This window comes from Caenorhabditis elegans, chromosome IV, assembly GCF_000002985.6.
Source record: "Caenorhabditis elegans chromosome IV".
Taxonomy (NCBI): domain Eukaryota; kingdom Metazoa; phylum Nematoda; class Chromadorea; order Rhabditida; family Rhabditidae; genus Caenorhabditis; species Caenorhabditis elegans.
This window is the reverse complement of record NC_003282.8, coordinates 10,130,254-10,147,082: the sequence shown is the minus strand read 5'-3', so window position 1 is coordinate 10,147,082 and position 16,829 is coordinate 10,130,254. Positions and strand designations below refer to the sequence as shown.

At 34.5% G+C, this 16,829-nt stretch overlaps 9 protein-coding genes, 1 non-coding gene and 2 pseudogenes across 13 annotated transcripts; 6 read left to right on the top strand and 6 right to left on the bottom strand.

Annotated features, from left to right (window-relative positions):
* Positions 1 to 97: 97 nt before the first annotated feature.
* On the top strand, positions 98 to 857 carry T14G10.8 (SH2 domain-containing protein; the record flags this gene model as incomplete). 2 transcript variants are annotated; one of them, NM_001307033.5, is made up of 4 exons in its annotated part: positions 151 to 204; positions 251 to 352; positions 400 to 580; positions 679 to 737. In NM_001307033.5, 4 exons carry the CDS (start codon positions 151 to 153, stop codon positions 735 to 737), a joined length of 396 nt encoding a protein of 131 aa, NP_001293962.1. The 2 variants fall into 2 exon arrangements, with proteins under 2 accessions (NP_001379104.1, NP_001293962.1); NM_001392382.1 differs by having other exon boundaries at positions 98 to 204; positions 400 to 857.
* Positions 858 to 860: 3 nt separating this feature from the next.
* dhs-12 (NAD(P)-binding protein) lies at positions 861 to 1,834 on the bottom strand. The gene is made up of 4 exons (NM_069449.8): positions 1,704 to 1,834; positions 1,413 to 1,655; positions 1,076 to 1,369; positions 861 to 1,028 (listed from the first exon to the last, which is right to left on the bottom strand). Exons 1-4 carry the CDS (start codon positions 1,830 to 1,832, stop codon positions 927 to 929), a joined length of 768 nt encoding a protein of 255 aa, NP_501850.1. The 5' UTR covers positions 1,833 to 1,834; the 3' UTR covers positions 861 to 926.
* An 817-nt stretch (positions 1,835 to 2,651) lies between these two features.
* Positions 2,652 to 2,795, top strand: K08F4.13 (annotated as a pseudogene). Its single transcript has one exon. A coding segment is annotated over exon 1 (144 nt).
* A 112-nt stretch (positions 2,796 to 2,907) lies between these two features.
* Positions 2,908 to 3,088, bottom strand: msp-37 (annotated as a pseudogene). The gene has a single exon. A coding segment is annotated over exon 1 (181 nt).
* Positions 3,089 to 3,342: 254 nt separating this feature from the next.
* msp-38 (Major sperm protein 38) lies at positions 3,343 to 3,726 on the top strand (the record flags this gene model as incomplete). The annotated part of the gene is made up of 1 exon (NM_069448.10): positions 3,343 to 3,726. One exon carries the CDS (start codon positions 3,343 to 3,345, stop codon positions 3,724 to 3,726), a length of 384 nt encoding a protein of 127 aa, NP_501849.1.
* A 257-nt stretch (positions 3,727 to 3,983) lies between these two features.
* Positions 3,984 to 4,858, bottom strand: gst-4 (Glutathione S-transferase 4). The gene is made up of 4 exons (NM_069447.8): positions 4,711 to 4,858; positions 4,564 to 4,656; positions 4,392 to 4,519; positions 3,984 to 4,345 (listed from the first exon to the last, which is right to left on the bottom strand). Exons 1-4 carry the CDS (start codon positions 4,841 to 4,843, stop codon positions 4,076 to 4,078), a joined length of 624 nt encoding a protein of 207 aa, NP_501848.1. The 5' UTR covers positions 4,844 to 4,858; the 3' UTR covers positions 3,984 to 4,075.
* Positions 4,859 to 5,021: 163 nt separating this feature from the next.
* On the top strand, positions 5,022 to 6,753 carry gst-2 (Glutathione S-transferase 2). Its single transcript, NM_069446.4, has 4 exons — positions 5,022 to 5,070; positions 5,561 to 5,795; positions 6,270 to 6,397; positions 6,450 to 6,753. Exons 2-4 carry the CDS (start codon positions 5,570 to 5,572, stop codon positions 6,660 to 6,662), a joined length of 567 nt encoding a protein of 188 aa, NP_501847.1. The 5' UTR covers positions 5,022 to 5,070; positions 5,561 to 5,569; the 3' UTR covers positions 6,663 to 6,753.
* Positions 6,480 to 6,568, bottom strand: K08F4.15. The gene has a single exon (NR_131595.1).
* An 86-nt stretch (positions 6,754 to 6,839) lies between the features above and the next one.
* Positions 6,840 to 7,703, top strand: gst-3 (Glutathione S-transferase 3). Its single transcript, NM_069445.8, has 4 exons — positions 6,840 to 6,999; positions 7,055 to 7,147; positions 7,196 to 7,323; positions 7,363 to 7,703. Exons 1-4 carry the CDS (start codon positions 6,867 to 6,869, stop codon positions 7,630 to 7,632), a joined length of 624 nt encoding a protein of 207 aa, NP_501846.1. The 5' UTR covers positions 6,840 to 6,866; the 3' UTR covers positions 7,633 to 7,703.
* A 112-nt stretch (positions 7,704 to 7,815) lies between these two features.
* K08F4.12 (Ovule protein) lies at positions 7,816 to 8,979 on the bottom strand. The gene is made up of 2 exons (NM_001028118.2): positions 8,794 to 8,979; positions 7,816 to 8,094 (listed from the first exon to the last, which is right to left on the bottom strand). The coding sequence occupies exons 1-2, from the start codon at positions 8,957 to 8,959 to the stop codon at positions 7,979 to 7,981; spliced, it is 282 nt and encodes a 93-aa protein (NP_001023289.1). The 5' UTR covers positions 8,960 to 8,979; the 3' UTR covers positions 7,816 to 7,978.
* Positions 8,980 to 11,165: 2,186 nt separating this feature from the next.
* K08F4.5 (uncharacterized protein) lies at positions 11,166 to 12,151 on the top strand. The gene is made up of 2 exons (NM_069444.6): positions 11,166 to 11,282; positions 11,432 to 12,151. The coding sequence occupies exons 1-2, from the start codon at positions 11,219 to 11,221 to the stop codon at positions 12,013 to 12,015; spliced, it is 648 nt and encodes a 215-aa protein (NP_501845.1). The 5' UTR covers positions 11,166 to 11,218; the 3' UTR covers positions 12,016 to 12,151.
* A 1,648-nt stretch (positions 12,152 to 13,799) lies between these two features.
* Positions 13,800 to 16,826, bottom strand: glt-3 (Putative sodium-dependent excitatory amino acid transporter glt-3). The gene is made up of 8 exons (NM_069443.6): positions 16,593 to 16,826; positions 16,327 to 16,513; positions 16,158 to 16,279; positions 15,951 to 16,114; positions 15,778 to 15,904; positions 14,596 to 15,156; positions 14,113 to 14,332; positions 13,800 to 14,059 (listed from the first exon to the last, which is right to left on the bottom strand). The coding sequence occupies exons 1-8, from the start codon at positions 16,685 to 16,687 to the stop codon at positions 13,937 to 13,939; spliced, it is 1,599 nt and encodes a 532-aa protein (NP_501844.1). The 5' UTR covers positions 16,688 to 16,826; the 3' UTR covers positions 13,800 to 13,936.
* Between the last annotated feature and the right edge of the window lie 3 nt (positions 16,827 to 16,829).

Genomic DNA, 16,829 nt, shown 5'->3' with positions numbered 1-16,829 from the left:
CGTGAACTTTTGTTTTCACGTTAGTGTCTTTGCAAAATGAACAAATGTCATAAAACACGAAAGTCTACGAATTCGAATAAATTCATTTTTACACTACTCAACAATTGATCTGCTGCTTCTTTCTCCACAATCTACAACTTCTGAAAAATGATGAAACCACCGATTTGCCGCCGGATGAGCCTGCCACCAGTTCTCGCAAAGAAGGTGAAATTTGTTGCACAATATATTTTTAAAGAATGAAAGTTTGCAGGAAGGTGAACGAATTCAAGTTCCAGAAGGTGGAGAATTGGTATGCTACCGAAACCAAGAAGATCAACATCTTTTCTTAAAAATAGAATACTCGCGCGAAACGGTTAGTTTTCGACGGATCTTTTCAGAGATTCAAATTCCTGTTTTCAGATGATTAAACTTTCATCGTCTGTTTTCTGTTATGCACGACCAACTGGCCTCAAAGAAGTTTCCGATGAGTTGCCGGAACTACTTGGACTACCCCATTCGATTCCACTGACAGATTCTCCGCCGAATTTTGAATGTCTTCCTGAACCATTGGCACATGTTTCGGGATGCAATTCACATTTCAGTATGAACCATCCTCCTCCACTTCTGAGCCCTCTACGTGGCCCTGTAACTGAAGCTGATGAGGCGATGCGCACACTCAGTAGTCATCGAGAACTTCAGAAGCGGCTTCAAAACATGTCAATGCGAGGAGAGTTGAGCCCTTCAGGATGCCTGGTTGACAGTTGTGACACACCTGCAATTCGTCAGATTCGCAATCCTCAGTTCACTTGATTCGAAAACATTCTAAATACTGACATTTAACCGCATTGGTTTCGTTTAATAAATAACCTTGCGATCATAAAATGATTTTTAACTTTTTTTATTCACATATCACTTATGTTCCAAACTGAAAAACAGACAAAGAACGTTTATAATGGCATCTCTTCTAGTTCACGATTGAAGAGACCTCCTTGGTGACCACCATTCAGCTTTGCAATGCTCGCAACAATTTTTGTAACAGACTCGTCAACCTGAAAGCATTACACAGTGAAAATTATACCAGTCACGACATTCCTACCGAAATTTCAGCATTCGATCCTCCCATGTCTGTCTGCACCCATCCTGGGTGAATATTGGTGATCAGAACTGGAATTTCGAGACGCTTGAAGTCTGCAGCCATCGAGCGAGAGAAGCTTAACATAGCAACTTTGCTCATTTTGTAGGCAAGAAGTGAGTTCGACGGACCGGATCCACGCAGATTGAGTGCTTGTGATGCACAGTCAGAGCCAATGTTCACGATTGCGGCACGGTCAGGTGTGAGGGAATCTCCAGAGACGTGGCTAGCTGCTTTTTGGAGAAGAGGAAGGAAATGCTGCAAAATGAGAATTTATTATTATTTAAATAATAATATTTACCTGCGAAGCTAGCAGTGCGCTGACAGCATTCACATCGATACAGTGCAAGACCGAAGCACGATTTGGAGCAGATGTAGTTCCATATGATTCAATGAGTCCAGCATTATTAATGAGCAAGTTCAGACCACGATCTCCGACTATTCCAGAAACTGATTTAACAGAATTCTCGAGACTTCCATCGTTGGAAACGTCAACTGCGATCAAGTGAAGACGAGCATCAGCTTTTGCGAGAGATTGAAGCTCCTGGAATAGAAAATATGTTTAAATATCCAAAAAAAAGTTACAACTTACTTTAGCTCCATCGATATTTCTTGCTCCAGCAACAAGAGCTTCGACGCCTGGAACTTTCAAGAGCTCTCTTACAAGCCCCAATCCAATTCCTCTGTTTGCTCCGGTAATGAAGATAGTTTTTGGTGCCATTTCTGAAAGAATGAGTATGAACAGGTGAAGGAAAAAAAAGAAGTAATAAACTCATTTCTGAAGAAGATTAATCTGAAATTGAGAAAAATTGAGCTAGCTAGCTCAATTTTCTAGAAAAAATAAAAACTGGGAGACTTCAGTGAAGCGCATTTGCAACGTCTTTTGCAACCAAGGAAACAAGTCTAGAATAATTATTCTGAGATTTATTAACGACTTAATGAACGTTTTAATGTTTTAACGATTTAATGAACGTATTAACGATTTAATGAACTACGCGTAGTCTAATTTTTATAGAGAAAACTCAAATATGTACAGTAAATAAGTTTTTTTTGGGAATACCAATTTTTTGGTGAGGATATAAATAAAGGAACGTATAAAAGGAACGAAATCAAATATTTCAATTGCAATTGAAAAATCACAGCGGTTATATTTGAAAACTAGATCATGGTGTGTGAGGTTACCACTCAATAAAATGAAAAACTCATTGTTTACAACACATTTTCAAATGTTTTCTCATGTTTCTCTAACAACCAACTCTAACTTCAAGGGTTGTCATCATTTTTCTATGTTCTGTGGTTTTTGACCGTTCAATTAGATTGTGACTGGCGGATAAATGTCCAATGACCGTAGAAAAAAGTGTTCAGCGGTTTGATTGAATGGTTGAAATGACACGAAAACAAGGAGTTGTACTAAGTTCGAGAATTCTGTTAAATCAGTTTCTGAAATAGTCGGAGATCGTGGTTGCTCATCAATAATGCTAGACTCATTGAATAATATGGAACTACATCTCCTCCAAATCATGCTTCGGTCTTGCACTGTCTTGCTGACAATTTGACAAGTCTCCTGAAGAATGGATTCTTAGATTTCAACAAAGAAAAGAAGTTGGAAGAGTTCTATAACAAGATTCATTCAATTCCAGAAATTAAGAATTATGTGGCAACAAGAAAGGATAATATTGTTTAAAATGGAATTATTAAAGTCTGAATTAAACAGTGAGTAAAACTCAAGTGAGGCTACATTTAGTTTCAAAGAAAGAACAAGCATGCATAAAAAACTATTTTATTTCACAAGGACTCTATGGGTTGTACTCGATTGGGAGGTTCTTACGACGAACCATACCCCTGGAACCATTCACGACGGAATTGCTTGGCAGCACCATCCGGGGTGTTGGTCCACTCAAGAGTGATACGGTCTTTGTTGGTATCCTCTTGTCCGAAGGCAAAAGCATCGCAGAAAACAGCAAGAAGCACAGCTTTTTAGTGAATTAAGAATCCAGCTGAAATGTGTTTTGTTAAACCACTAATTAATTATTCCGGTGTGAAATGTAACGAGTTTCTAGAATAAATCAAATTCATCATTATTCTAAATAACTATTTTCCATTTTTCTGTGAACTCTACATGACAAATCTAGAACAAAGATCTGGGGCAGTGATGAGAAGCTTGCTATAAATTGGGCAGATTTTGTCATAATCTTCAGTGCGAGTTCTCATAACTCCTTCAACAAGTCGCCATGGCCCAATCCGTCCCACCAGGAGACATCCAAACCCAACCGGGTACCAAGATTGTCTTCAATGCTCCATACGATGACAAGCACACCGACCACATCAAGGTGATCAACTCATCGGCTCGTCGTATTGGATATGGTATCAAGACCACCAATATGAAGAGACTTGGAGTTGATCCACCATGTGGAGTTTTCGACCCAAAGGAAGCTGTGCTTCTTGCTGTTTCCTGCGATGCTTTTGCCTTCGGACAAGAGGATACCAACAACGACCGTATCACTGTTGAGTGGACCAACACCCCGGATGGCGCTGCCAAACAATTCCGTCGTGAATGGTTCCAAGGAGACGGTATGGTTCGTCGCAAGAACCTTCCAATCGAGTACAATCCATAGGATGTGTGAACTGGGTTTCTAAACAATAAACTTTTTCCAAGTATATGTTCTGTTTTTCTGTTTTAATCTGCAGATTGAATATTTATTAAGACTCAAGCGAACAAGTTTTGTATAATAATAAAAATAAAATGCCAATTACTCAAATCCTGCCACTTTCTGTCACTGCCATAGTTTTTCCCAAACTGGATCTTTAAGAATAACATTTTAATATTTTCAAAGATATTTGATAATTAGATAGTTCGGTGCTTCAGGATAAACACATAATAATAATTTATTACGCTCTCTGGGAGACGTGATAGGAACGATATTATTTTACTACATACATAATTCAGACTTAAATAATTCGATTTTAAACAATACTATCCTTTCTTGTTGCCACGTAATTCTTAATTTCTGGAATTGAATGAATCTTGTTATAGAACTCTTCCAACTTCTTTTCTTTGTTGAAATCTAAGAATCCATTCTTCAGGAGACTTGTCAAATTGTCAGCAATCACAATATCAGCCCAAGTCAATGAGTCTCCAACGAGGAATCCTGATTTACTCTTGGCCAGGAACTTATTGATTATTGCCAAGAAATCATCACGGGCTGGTTCAACAACTTCAAAACGTACTTTGTTCTAGAATAGGATACCCAAATTAAGATGCTATTTTAAGAATGCTTACAATATGATCAGCGTCACTTCCATAGAAAACGGAAGAAGTGAATTGACGGAAAAAGAATATGAAATCTCTGTATTGATCTACAATTGAATCAGCGTAAGCTTCTTCCTCTGCAGTTTTTCCAGCGAGTCCTAGATGTTTAAACATTTTAAAAAGAAAAACAACAAAACCTTACCAAATTTTCTTGCCAAGTATCTTGTGATAGACATTGACTGACCGAATTGTTCTCCATCGACTTGTAAAATGGGAAGCTGGCCAAATGGAGTCGCTGGAAATTTGAAAAGTTGAAAATTGTTATAAAAATAATCATGGCTTCACTCACTTGGCTTCAGCTTTGACCATTCTTCCACTGAAACTCTATAATCCTCGTAAGGCACATTGAGCATTGCAAACATGATACGGATTGGCTCAGCAAGAGCACGAGCATCAAAATACAATAGCTTATAGTTTGGCATAATTAGAATTCAGTAATTGAATCGATGTATCAATTGTTTTTAATTCCAGTTTATATATATTTTCTTATCAAGTGTAATGTCATCGTCTGGCATCAAAGAACAGTTGGTTTCACTTGAGAGTGTAAATCGTGGAAAAATGATGACAAAAGCAAAAATAACAACTATTGGAGCTGGTTATCCAAGTAGCAAAGCGATAAACCAAATGATCAAGCAAGCAATAGCTTCAGGTTAGGCTAACTATAAGTCATATCCAAGTGGGATCTAACTCTCGCCAATTCTCTATCTAAAATTTAAATAGTCTTAAGGATAATTTTAGTAAAAGATTGGATAAAGTTGGATCAAACTTGGCTACAACTTTAGTGCAATCTCTGGAAATTCTTGCCCAAGGTTTGCCAACTTCTAATCTTTTTGGATAATAATTGGGCATATTTTGGTTATTTTCGTTAATATTATGGCGCCGAATATTCAATATTTCTTTAAATTATTAACCTCGACTTTTTTCCCAGTTCTTGTCTATCTCATTTTCCCATTGATAAATTTTTGGTTTGAAGAAAACAACAATCTTTTGTCGCAAATGAAAGTTTCATAGAATTTCAAATTTTCCACTAATTGAGTTTTAACACGATTAGTGAAGTGTGAATGGGTTGGTCGATATAAAATGAAAATAGTGACAAATTGCATCTATAAATTAAACACTGGCAGAGTAGTTATTTTTAGTCTGCAAAAATGGTTCACTATAAACTGATGTGTTTCGATGTTCGAGGATTAGGTGAAGTCATCAGACAATTGTTTTATCTGGGAGATGTTTCGTTTGAAGATTTTCGAGTCAGTAGGGAAGAATTCAAATCTTTGAAATCAAATTTGCCATCTGGACAACTTCCAGTATTGGAGATTGATGGAGTTATGATTTCACAGTCGGCTTCAATCGGAAGATTTTTAGCTCGACAATATGGTGAGTTTTTTTTCAACAAAATGAGCTATAAAAGTCGGATCACAATAAGTTTTTGATTTCAAATAGGTTTACCATATTTTCCCCGTTAGTTTCACCCAGCATTTCATCTCCAATAGTAATTCACAAAAATCATACCGTTTTGCAGTCCCAATTAGTATTGGATTCTTGAAAGTCTTCTATCTCTTCTTGCGTGAAACTTACTGCAAAAAGATTTAAGATTTCAAAGATGGTTTATTTGAATTCTCTATAGATTTTTAATTAGAATTCCCATAATTTTTATACGTCTAGTTTAAAATACTGCGCAGCTTTGCTGAGTTTTAGGTGAAATGTCAGTATAAGCAATCAAAAATACCCTTGTACTCATTGTCATCCACTTCCTACTTACTAATTCAATAAAAGTCTTGCGTACAACAATAATAAGCGAAATGCGGTATATCAATAATAAGTTAAGAAAGTTCATATTTTTAAACTCAGGTTACTCTGGAAAAACACCGACTGAAGAAATGCAAGTTGATTCAATTATTGATTTGTTCAAGGATTTTATGCTAACTTTTCGACAGTTCTTTTTTGCTGTTATACATGGATATCCAGAATATGAGAAAGTATGCAAACAAACAAACTAAGCAACTTTTATGAAAATTACCAATATTTAAGGAAAGAATGAAACGAGATATTGTTAAACCAGCAATCAAGAATTACTTTATTGCTCTTAATAAAATATTACTTAGAAGTAAATCCGGTTTCCTGGTTGGTGATGATTTGACATGGGCCGATCTACAAATAGCTGATAATCTGTCAACTTTGATTAATATTCGTTTATTTGCAGAGAAAGAACCACATTTGAATGTTTTTATCAGAAAATTGTGAATACTCCAAAATTGAAAGAATATTTGAAATCCCAAAAATTTACAATTATATAGTAAAGTTTAAAAGCACAATAAAGTGTTGTTCGACAAACTAAATTTGTTATTTACTCTATAGATAAGTGTGCATCTGGCCAGTTGCTCCAACTGTCTGTGTCTCCTGAGCCATTTCATTTTGTTTTTCGAATTTCTTCATTTCATCGTAAAAATGGTTCACTATAAGTTGACTTATTTTAATGCACGCGGACTTGCTGAAATTTCAAGGCAACTATTTCATATGGCTGGAGTAGAGTTTGAAGATGAACGAATCAATGAGGAGAAGTTTTCTCAATTGAAACCAAGTAAGTTTTTTTGTTGATTAGTCAATATTACTATGAAAAATTTTAAATTTTGCAGCTTTTCCTAGTGGACAAGTTCCAATTTTGTGCATAGACGGAGCTCAATTCTCTCAGTCAACTGCCATCGCGCGATACTTGGCTAGAAAATTTGGTATGAATATTTTCCTTATTTCGTTGCTTTAAAAGTGTGATTTTTTATGTTTTGTTGGTCAAACTGCAGAGGAGGAACTTCAAGCTGATGAGGTAGTCGATACTTTCAAAGATTTCATTGAGAGCTTCAGAAAATTTGTGATTGCCGTACTTTCCGGCGAATCCGAGGAAATATTGGTGAGTAGCATTTTGATCTTGAATTAAAAAAAATTTCAGAAAAACATCCGAGAAGAAGTTATTAAACCAGCAGTCAAAACTTACACTGCCTACTTGAAAGCGATTCTCGAGAAAAGTTCATCAGGATATCTTGTTGGAAATGAATTAACATGGGCAGATTTAGTGATTGCTGATAATTTGACAACGTTGATTAATGCCGAGTTGTTGGATATTGAAAACGATAAACTTTTAAAAGAATTTCGTGAAAAAATAATCGAGACTCCGAAATTGAAGGAATGGTTGGCAAAACGTCCTGAGACAAGATTTTGATGAAGTCATTTTGTTATATATGATGTCCCAAACGCTTATTACATATTAATAAAACAATATGTTCGTGTTTCCATTTTTCCAGCTTCATAATTTTTATATTTCTAGCAAAAATCAAAATAAATAAATAAATAAGTTGCAAAAAATGGAATAAAAGGAATAAAACAAATATTGTTCAAATGTACAAAATATTGTTATTTATTTTCGAATTATCGTTGGAAATGAAAAACAAGTAAGAAAACAGTGATACTCCGCATGATAACATTCATGGCGTCATATTGAAAAACAACTTTCACATCGACGTATTTGCAGACACAATTATTTTAATAAAATAATAAATTTATAGAATCTAAACATTTTCATCACTGCTTTCATTAACATCATCTTCCTCTTCGTGAACTGTTGACAAATTTCTGTCGAATTTTCGAGTCTTCCGTTGAACAGGAGATGATTCTACGATTTTCTCTAAAATTTAAATTTTTATTTCCTAGAAACATAAACCAGTTTTAGTTTGAAACAAATTAAAAAATATCGGTTTAATACTTCCGTGGTGTTGGTCATTTTGTTGATATTTGTCGTTTTGCAGCAAGTGCTCCAAAGATTGCTACATTACAAAAAATTTTTCCGTATTTCTTCTATTAGAAAATTGCTAATTTTAGGAGGCATTTTTAGGATAATACAGAAATAGGGTAGGTAGGCAGGTACCTAGGCTGAGTAGACGGAAAAGCGTAATACTAATTTTTGGACAATTGTTATGTGCTTGAGGTTGCTTGTTTTCATTAACAAGAGTTGAAACATTGAATAGAAATTTAGAATTATTGATGCTAATTGTAAGTACAATAGTTTGATTATATGATGCTAATATATGTAATTGAAAGAAAATTTTTATTTCGGTCAAAACGTCACGCTTACTCTGTTTCTCTCACATAATTTTAGAATTCGAACAAAATAATTTTTTTTTTCACGATATGCCCAACATTTCTCAAAACTCTGAAAAAATGGACAACTTGCCAAACGCTTGATCGATTTTTGTCCTATTTTTTAATACATTTAAATAAACTTCCTAATGGTGCTTTTCAGCTTTCGAATCCTTAAATTGTGAGTTCAAAAAAAAACGGTATTTAAATAAATGTCATAAGTTTGGATGAATGAGTAAAAAATTACCATCAGCATGTGATTCAGCATATCCACTATAATTTCTGACTTGTACCAACTTCTTTGTGATTGAATTAGATTTTTTGAGGCATTCTGAGTTTGATGAGGATATCTTCTGATTCTCCACAGTCTCATCATCATCATCCGCCCATTGAACTTTTCGAGCTCGTGTCATTTTTTATTTGATTGCTAAAAAATTAGAGAAAATATTTATAAATTTTGGAAATTGTAATAGAGAAGTTTAAAAAAGGATATGATACATGCATAAATGTTTTGAAATGATCAAGAATGAATGGAAAACGTGCGGTTTTATAGTCAAACATGAGGGAACTCATTTTGAAAACTGAGAATAATGAAAACAAATATGACTGATAATAGAAGGCGGATTCTATTTTTGAATTCATACATCAAAATTCGAAATACAACAGTTTGTCTGAAAATGACCCGAAAACCATAGGAAGTGACCAAATACAGATCGAATGACAACAGATAGACTAGTTATTTCAGAGAAATTGAAATGGCATGGACATGAACAACGTTTGATTTTTTGAAGAGAAAAATGGATTATGTTATGCAAATCAGACAACGACTTTCAGAGAATTTGGGACAGTGATCAACGAATCGAAAGGTCTCGAGTACCGAAAAAAAGATATGTCAAATGACGGTTAAACGACGTCATCTAAACAAGTATGACTATGAAATCAGTGAAAATTCTAGAATTACAAATCAAATAATCATGTGCCTATTTTAAGTCCAACTGAGCACAGTCTAGCACATTTTAATATCAGTTGTTTGTTTCAAATGAAAAATGTTTAAAATAAATTTCAGGCTTTCCAAATAGAACCAAGACCGCTTTTATGTCTGTCTTAAATGCGAGCCTCTTCTTGTGTAGAAACGTTTGCAACTTTATAATAAATGATTACTATAAACTAAAAATGTTAAACTTGTAAAGAGTTTCAGCTGTGCCACGTAAATCTATAACTTACAAATACCAAAATGTGGACAGATAGGAGATAGGTAAGCACATTGACAGGCAGGCACGTACGCTTTGAGGGACCTTATGAAAACCATTTAATTTAAAATTGGCAATTACGTTTTAAAATGTTAAATTTTTCATTCTTGCCCAAGTTTTTTTCGTTTTCTTTTGAGGTATCTTTTAAATTTTACCCTATTTTGGGTATTTTAATACGAAATTCCTTTTGACGCTAGATCCCCTTTACAAATAGAAAGCAAAAACAAAATCTTTAAATCGAGTGCTTTCAACACAAAAAATTTCGAAAATAGTCCGTTGTTGTGGACATTTCCAATGGGAACATTGTTTTGATATTCTTTGGTGTAACTTCCAGTTTTCAATTTACCCAAAACATTTTATAAGTTGCATACATAAATTATTTAAATTGAACACAATCATAGCACGGATTGTTTTTAATTTCATCTAGTTTATTCCCAAAAAGAATTTGCGGAAGTTATACCTGTTGTTTTTTAATTACAAATAAGTATAGCTAACTTAAGATTTGATTTATATGATTGTTCTAAATATACATAACTGTTCTAAATCAATTTGATCAGAATAAAATATTAACTTCAAACCAAAGGAAAATAAAGAAAAAATTTTCTGCAGAGAATTGAATGAACCGTCATGAAAATGGAAAAAAAGTTTATATTTTCCGTTGCTTGACGCCCCCATAACTGCCAGGGCAAATGACAAAACCAATTCGAATGGGAAAATATTGAATGGAATATGAAGAAAATATATGATAGAAAGATGTGATACATTTATGAATTGAATGTACGTTCGAACTGTCAATATTTGAGTGGGAGAAGCTATATGACGTCAGTTTTTCATGAAGAATATGGCAATTGGAAAACTCACGGCCGACACATCGGCAAGGCTTGAAACATATTTACTCTAATAAAATAATGAGAAAAATAACCAAGAATGGTTGGTACTAGATCTCTACAATTTTTCCAGCATTTTGAGTTTATTGTTGTCAAAATGTCAAAATGTCAAAATGAAGATCAAAATGACCACGGAAGGAAATTGTAAGAAACATTGTACAAAACAAAATTCATAACTTGATTATTACCGATGGAGTTTTAAATTTTTGTATATTGTTAAAATGCACGTACTGGTTTTCATTATTTTGGTACAAAAATTCAGGTTTTTCAACAGAACATTTTTGTCAAGCCTATAGGCTTGACAGAAATATTCATTATAGGGAAGACGAATAAAAAAAAAACTTTTCCTTTTTTTAACTTAAAAAAAATTATCACCAAAATTAATTTCAAAAATAAACTTTGTCATGCTTATCACCACGTGAAATCTGACTTCCCATTTAAAATGAAAAAAAAATCAAAAACTCTCTCATAACGAGATTCATACAACGAAAGATCGTCGAGATCAATTCATTTCTCGATTCTTTTCTAACGTACGATGAGTTCCTTAGCAGAGATTCATGGCTTGGCCCAACTATTGGTATTGGTTTTTACTCTCGTCGGTGAGTTGGATAATTTTTAAAAAAGCTGTGTGCAAATATATCTGCTTTAAAAAGTCGCTAATAGTAATATTTTGCGTGAATTTGAAATCAGGATTTTTTCGCTGAAAAATTACAACAGTCGAACGGAGCTTTACAATTCAATTTTTCAGTTACTGCCCATCTCTGTGGCAAGAAGGGCGCAAAGAACAAAAAGAAGGAGGACAAGACAAAAGCAATGTCGGCTATCAAAACCACCACAATGGGTTCTACTACAGCCAACATGCATCCAGCAGAGCCTGTAGTGGAGAAAAAAGAGGAACCAAAGGAGAAAGTTCCAGAGAAAAAGGAGGAGGAAAAGAAGGACGCCACAAAGAAGGAGGAAGCTAAAGAGGAGAAGAAGGAAGAGGAAAGGAAGGAGGAAAAGAAGGAAGAGTCGAAGGAAGGGGAGAAGAAGAATTCAGGTGAAGAGAAGAAAAATAGTGGAGATGAGAAGAAGGAGGAAGGAGGAAAGAAGGATGATGCTAAGGATGGGGAGAAAAAGGAAGAAGCTAAGGAAGGAGATAAGAAGGATGAGGATCAGAAGCCAAAGAAGGAGATTGTGCCAGAAGTCTTCAAAAGAACTTCTAAAGAAAAAGCGATTGCTGATGGTGTCAAGAAGAAGAAGACGGACTATCCAACTATGGAGGACGTTCCAAGTGATTGGGAGAGTGAGAAGAAAAAGAAGAAGAAGACTGAGGCAGATGATAAGGAATAATTCATTGGAAAAGCATCCTCTTTCTTTTTTGTATATTGTAAAATTATGTATTCTCGTCCTCCATAGCTTGAGGCTTTAGTAATCATGATGACTTTTAATTAATGTTGATTAATTCAAGAAGATGTGAAAAATTTGATTTAACTCTTCGCTGATGGCTCATCCAGTTTGACTCAAAAATTTGACATTGACCGATTAATAGGGCACACAATCCTGAAACTGGTTCCAAACTAATTTTTTGCAAGTATTTAATAATTTCTTTTCAGTCAGTGTCTAATATTTGTTAGCTGACATTTTTTGAAATTATAGTGAAAAAATGGCAATTATTCAGTTCTCAACAATAATAATTGTATAAATCAACCTTAAAAAGTTTTCCAATTCTCATTTGTATTTAGTACTAGTACAGTATTTCAACATTATATAGTATTTCAAATCTGCATTAACACTCAAAGATTGTCAAAATGTTTAAATTCAACTGGAAATCTTGAAAATCTACAAGTTTTTGGGAGGTTATTGAGGCAATTTGTTTGTAGTCTTCAATTAAAGTTCTTCTCGGGGAGTACATGACACATTATCGATAGAGCACGTTTCGAACTTATTTTTTATTTCCACAATCCCCAATAACACGAATAGTTTAAAGATGGTATTGAAAGAAAAGTTTTCGAATTTTTTTTAGTTTTGAATTTTGAGAAGTTTTCATGAAGTTTCATTATGAAATTCGGTGTTTTCAGACAATTTTGAGTCTAATAAAGCAATAATAAAAATTTCCATATCAATTCTACCAAAAGGGCACAATTTTTGTTTTTGTTTCAACTTACAGATTTCTTGTTTCATTCTGTAAAAATTCGTTTTTACAGAATGAAACAACAAGAATAAAAAATCTGTTGAACTAAAAATAGAATTACTGTTTCTGAACGTTGTTATTTTTTACCGTCTCAGAAAACGACCGATCAGTCATTACTGTCAAGTATTTCAGAACTCCATCTCTATAAAATCATAAACTGGTTGGTGTAGATAATCGAGTGATTTGAGACTAATTTTTTCAAAATTGGATTCTTCTGGATTCAACAATGCTGTTCCTATTTGTAGATCAAAGATTGTTGGTACTTTGTTTGAAAATGGTATAGGAGGATATGGTTGATAAGAATACAAATGAGTTGACATTGGAAAACCAGCTGGCAGAAAATTCAAATTTCTTATTTCTTAATTTGAATTTCTCACGGTTTGAGAAAAATTTCTTGTTCTTGTTTCTTGGGCAAAATTTTACCAAAAAATTTCCAAGAAATTTATTTTTAGAGTTTAAAAGCCGAAAGGAGAAAAACCTCAAAGCATGAGAAATTCTGCTAGTGTTTGTTCATGTACCAAAGTATTCGTTTACGGACTTTACTATTCAATAAGTGCAAGTTTTTGATAGTCTGATTTAATTTTTTACCATTTTTTGTGATTCTAGTATAAAATAGTGAGTTTTGAGTTTCTTGGTTTCTTGAAATCCTCTTCAATTTTTCTTGGCTGGTTTTAACCAAGAACTTTTGTTTCTAGCTTTTGGCAAAATAAACTTCTTGCGCCCGCTGCATGGTAGGTAATTTTAATCATTTATACAAACTTTTTCAAAACAATAATATTACTTTAAATACGTGATGTTCAAGAAAAAAACCAAAGATTTATAAAAACCAAAGAGAATGTAGAACACCCTACTTATTGAAACCCAGAACATCATCAGCCCTCATGGAGCGTCTCGTTCAAATCAAACGTCTTGGTCCTTCATAATTGTTCTATTTCAATAAAGCTTGAAGAAAGAAATGTTTATACAATTAGTAAACAAAACATGCTATGAAAATAGTATATTACAACCGTAATCTAATATACCTCATGTACTCAGACTTTGGAGATTACGGCAATGAAATATAATTGAGAATTTTCAATTTTAGACAATATGGGTGTCAGACTTGTTCAATGCAATCGATTCTTTCAGCAACGCTTTTCGTTCCTCTTCGTTTGGAATTGGCGCGAAAGACGCTCGGGCTGATTTAGAGTAGACATGGGGAGCCTGAATACAATCAGAAATAAATAAAAAACTGGAGGATACTGTGAGAGCATTACCTGCATTGCATTCTGTGTATTTTGAATAGTAGATTGAACACTATGATGAGAAATTGGAAGAGTGTCTTGATGGGGGTTATTCAGAATATCAATGTCTTCACGAATCTGACGAATAAGCTCATCGGTATCAGCTTCCAGTAATGAGGAACGGGTAAGATGATGAATGATTCCTGCACCGAAACTGTCTCCAAGAACATTGACAGACGTCCGGATGCGATCACTGAAAGTATTTCAATTAAATTATTTGGCGTCACATGCACTTTCGTAATACTTCAGGTAAAATTAAGCTTTTTTACAGGTGGTACTATGGTGCGAGAATTGCAAAACAGTAAAACTTTTCAAAAAGTTTGACATTTTGTTACTGTCAAACAGTGGCAGCGAGCAGCTCGAAGGTTTTCTAAAATTTTGAAAATTTTGGCAATTTGCCAAAACTTGGACTGAAAGTTTTGAATTCAATTTGAAGTATTTTCTCATAAAACTTACAGTAACCAATCAACTGTAAGCAACAAACTAAGATCCTTTGCCGGTAATCCAACAGTTGTCAATACAATAACAATTGTGTCTAAACCAGCTGGAACTGATCCAGAACCAATTGAAGCAACTGTAGTTGTGATACTGATTGTCACTAAATCCATCAAACTTAATTTAATATTATGTAATTGAGCAATGAAAATAACAGCCACAGCCTCATAAAGTGCTGTTCCGTCCATTGTAATTGTGGCACCAAGTGGCAGTACAAATCGAGTCACTCTTCGATCTATTTTCAAATTTTCTTCCAGCGCACGGAATGTTACTGGCAACGTGGCTCCGGATGATGCTGTTCCAAAAGCAGTTGCAAGTGCTTGAAGCATTCCAGTCATGAAGGCAAATGGCGATTTTTTGGTGACAAGAAAATATAAAAGTGGAAGAGTGAGTAGTGAATGGATCATAAGACCACAGATTACAGTAACTACATACATGGCAAGAGCTTGTGCAGTTTCTGTTAGATTATCGATATCAATGATATTTTTACAGACAAGTGATAATATTCCAATTGGATAACACCTGAAAATTGTATTGCTGGTGTGCCGAACATTACAGAAAGTCCCATGCATGTTTATGAAAATCTTCAATCATTTCAAAATCTTCGCTTGCAAACTTCAAGGGAAGTCTATCTTTGCGGAAAGGTCTCGCCACGGGATGTGCGTTTTCGAGAAAATTGATGCATATTCGCCATTAAGATTACTGTAGGCAGTTTTATGCACTCTTTTTCGAAAGTTTCTTTCTCGCTAATTAGTGTTTAAATCCCAAACACCTCGAAAATTAAGATCCAAACCAGAGAAAAGATATTAAAAGAACACACTTTGCGATTCCTACAGTAATTTCAAAGGCGCATGCTCTGCATTTATACAACAAAATACTTCGCATGAGCCTTTGTTCGTATAAATTTGCAAAATGTACAGTATAAATATGAAAATTGGCATTGCGGTCAACACAACTTCCAGTGACGCGCCTGATATTTCGCAGTTTCCATCTTTTTAAGTGCGGTTGCTTACGGTAAGATCGCGGACAGATATCATGGTGCATGATTAGGAACTTTGTTTTCCACAATTTCCCCACATTTATAAAACATTTCACTTTGCAAAATGTACAGTCTTGACGTCATCAAATAATTTCACTACTCACCACATGAGCGCACTAATCCAACGCATAATAATAGCGTCGAGAACAATGAAAAAGTTTATCATAAGACGTGCTTGATCTCCCAGAATACTCAGAATTATTCCAAATCCACTGCAAAACACGATCAATCCTAAAAAGATGATTGATTCTAGGTCGTTATGAATTCTTTATCAAACCTAGAACATTCATTTCATTTGTGTATGTAAGTGTTTGTTTGTGAAGTACTTCTGATGTCATATTCATAGATGTCGCATTGCGAACACGAGACGGCTTGATTGGCATATATTCAGTTTGAACTTGCTGGAATGTTGCCTGGATGATATTTTCAGGAAACATGTTTCTATAATTATCAGATAATTTTAATTTGGGAACACGCACAATACCTTATTTGATCTAAAAATGTGTCAAGCGTTGATAGAGCTGTGTTCTCTAAAGTTCCCTCTCCAAGCTCATGAATCAGTTCAGGGTCTCCAGGGTGAATAGAAGATACCAAAATTATTCCTGTCTGAAATTATATACAGTAGTCTATTTGAAACTATTCTAGTTTCCTACAAATGTTGCCAGGAATGTAGTTATCATATAGTAAATAATTGTGACAATTCCAATACGACGAGCATCACGAGCTCTGACTTGTGCCAAGGCAGATATCACAGAAGACATTATCAATGGCAAAATCATCATCTCAACGATTTGCATGAAAATTTCACCAGGAAATCCGATAAGACTGATTGTATCATTACTGGAATTCACAAATCGATTTAAAAAAATTAATTTAAAATTTACAATTTAGACCCGAAAGATTTTAAAGATCTTCTCACCTGGGATTGAAAGGTCGAATAACGAAGCCCAAGACAACACCGAGCACGACAGATTCGATGGTAAGCACAAGAAGAAGATCCTTCTTCATGCCCATCTTGTCTGTGTTGTTCTTGACAACTCGACTGCCGACTCGCTTCGTTCAACTAACGAGAAGAGAGGGATTATGCAAACTATTCTAGTGCCGTCTGAAATTTGCATTCGGCTGACGCAGTTGACATTGAAATGTGGAAAATAAA

Excerpts from the sequence above, each read along its gene's own strand:
- K08F4.12 (NM_001028118.2), bottom strand. The coding sequence starts at position 8,959 with ATGACACGAGCTCGAAAAGTTCAATGGGCGGATGATGATGATGAGACT. Across the intron at positions 8,095-8,793 it reads TGCTGAATCACATGCTGATG|AGAAAATCGTAGAATCATCT; the intron begins GTAATTTTTTAC and ends TTTAAATTTTAG.
- gst-3 (NM_069445.8), top strand. The coding sequence starts at position 6,867 with ATGGTTCACTATAAGTTGACTTATTTTAATGCACGCGGACTTGCTGAA. Across the intron at positions 7,000-7,054 it reads GTTTTCTCAATTGAAACCAA|CTTTTCCTAGTGGACAAGTT; the intron begins GTAAGTTTTTTT and ends TAAATTTTGCAG. Across the intron at positions 7,148-7,195 it reads ATACTTGGCTAGAAAATTTG|GTTTTGTTGGTCAAACTGCA; the intron begins GTATGAATATTT and ends GTGATTTTTTAT.
- dhs-12 (NM_069449.8), bottom strand. The coding sequence starts at position 1,832 with ATGGCACCAAAAACTATCTTCATTACCGGAGCAAACAGAGGAATTGGA. Across the intron at positions 1,370-1,412 it reads GCGCACTGCTAGCTTCGCAG|CATTTCCTTCCTCTTCTCCA; the intron begins GTAAATATTATT and ends CTCATTTTGCAG. Across the intron at positions 1,029-1,075 it reads GATCGAATGCTGAAATTTCG|GTTGACGAGTCTGTTACAAA; the intron begins GTAGGAATGTCG and ends TAATGCTTTCAG.
- gst-4 (NM_069447.8), bottom strand. The coding sequence starts at position 4,843 with ATGCCAAACTATAAGCTATTGTATTTTGATGCTCGTGCTCTTGCTGAG. Across the intron at positions 4,520-4,563 it reads ATACTTGGCAAGAAAATTTG|GACTCGCTGGAAAAACTGCA; the intron begins GTAAGGTTTTGT and ends TTAAACATCTAG. Across the intron at positions 4,346-4,391 it reads GAAGTGACGCTGATCATATT|AACAAAGTACGTTTTGAAGT; the intron begins GTAAGCATTCTT and ends ATCCTATTCTAG.
- glt-3 (NM_069443.6), bottom strand. The coding sequence starts at position 16,687 with ATGGGCATGAAGAAGGATCTTCTTCTTGTGCTTACCATCGAATCTGTC. Across the intron at positions 16,280-16,326 it reads CTACATTCCTGGCAACATTT|ACAGGAATAATTTTGGTATC; the intron begins GTAGGAAACTAG and ends ATATAATTTCAG. Across the intron at positions 14,333-14,595 it reads CTTACAGTTGATTGGTTACT|TGATCGCATCCGGACGTCTG; the intron begins GTAAGTTTTATG and ends AAATACTTTCAG.
- K08F4.5 (NM_069444.6), top strand. The coding sequence starts at position 11,219 with ATGAGTTCCTTAGCAGAGATTCATGGCTTGGCCCAACTATTGGTATTG. Across the intron at positions 11,283-11,431 it reads ATTGGTTTTTACTCTCGTCG|TTACTGCCCATCTCTGTGGC; the intron begins GTGAGTTGGATA and ends TCAATTTTTCAG.
- gst-2 (NM_069446.4), top strand. The coding sequence starts at position 5,570 with ATGGTTCACTATAAACTGATGTGTTTCGATGTTCGAGGATTAGGTGAA. Across the intron at positions 5,796-6,269 it reads ATTTTTAGCTCGACAATATG|GTTACTCTGGAAAAACACCG; the intron begins GTGAGTTTTTTT and ends TTTTAAACTCAG. Across the intron at positions 6,398-6,449 it reads GATATCCAGAATATGAGAAA|GAAAGAATGAAACGAGATAT; the intron begins GTATGCAAACAA and ends CCAATATTTAAG.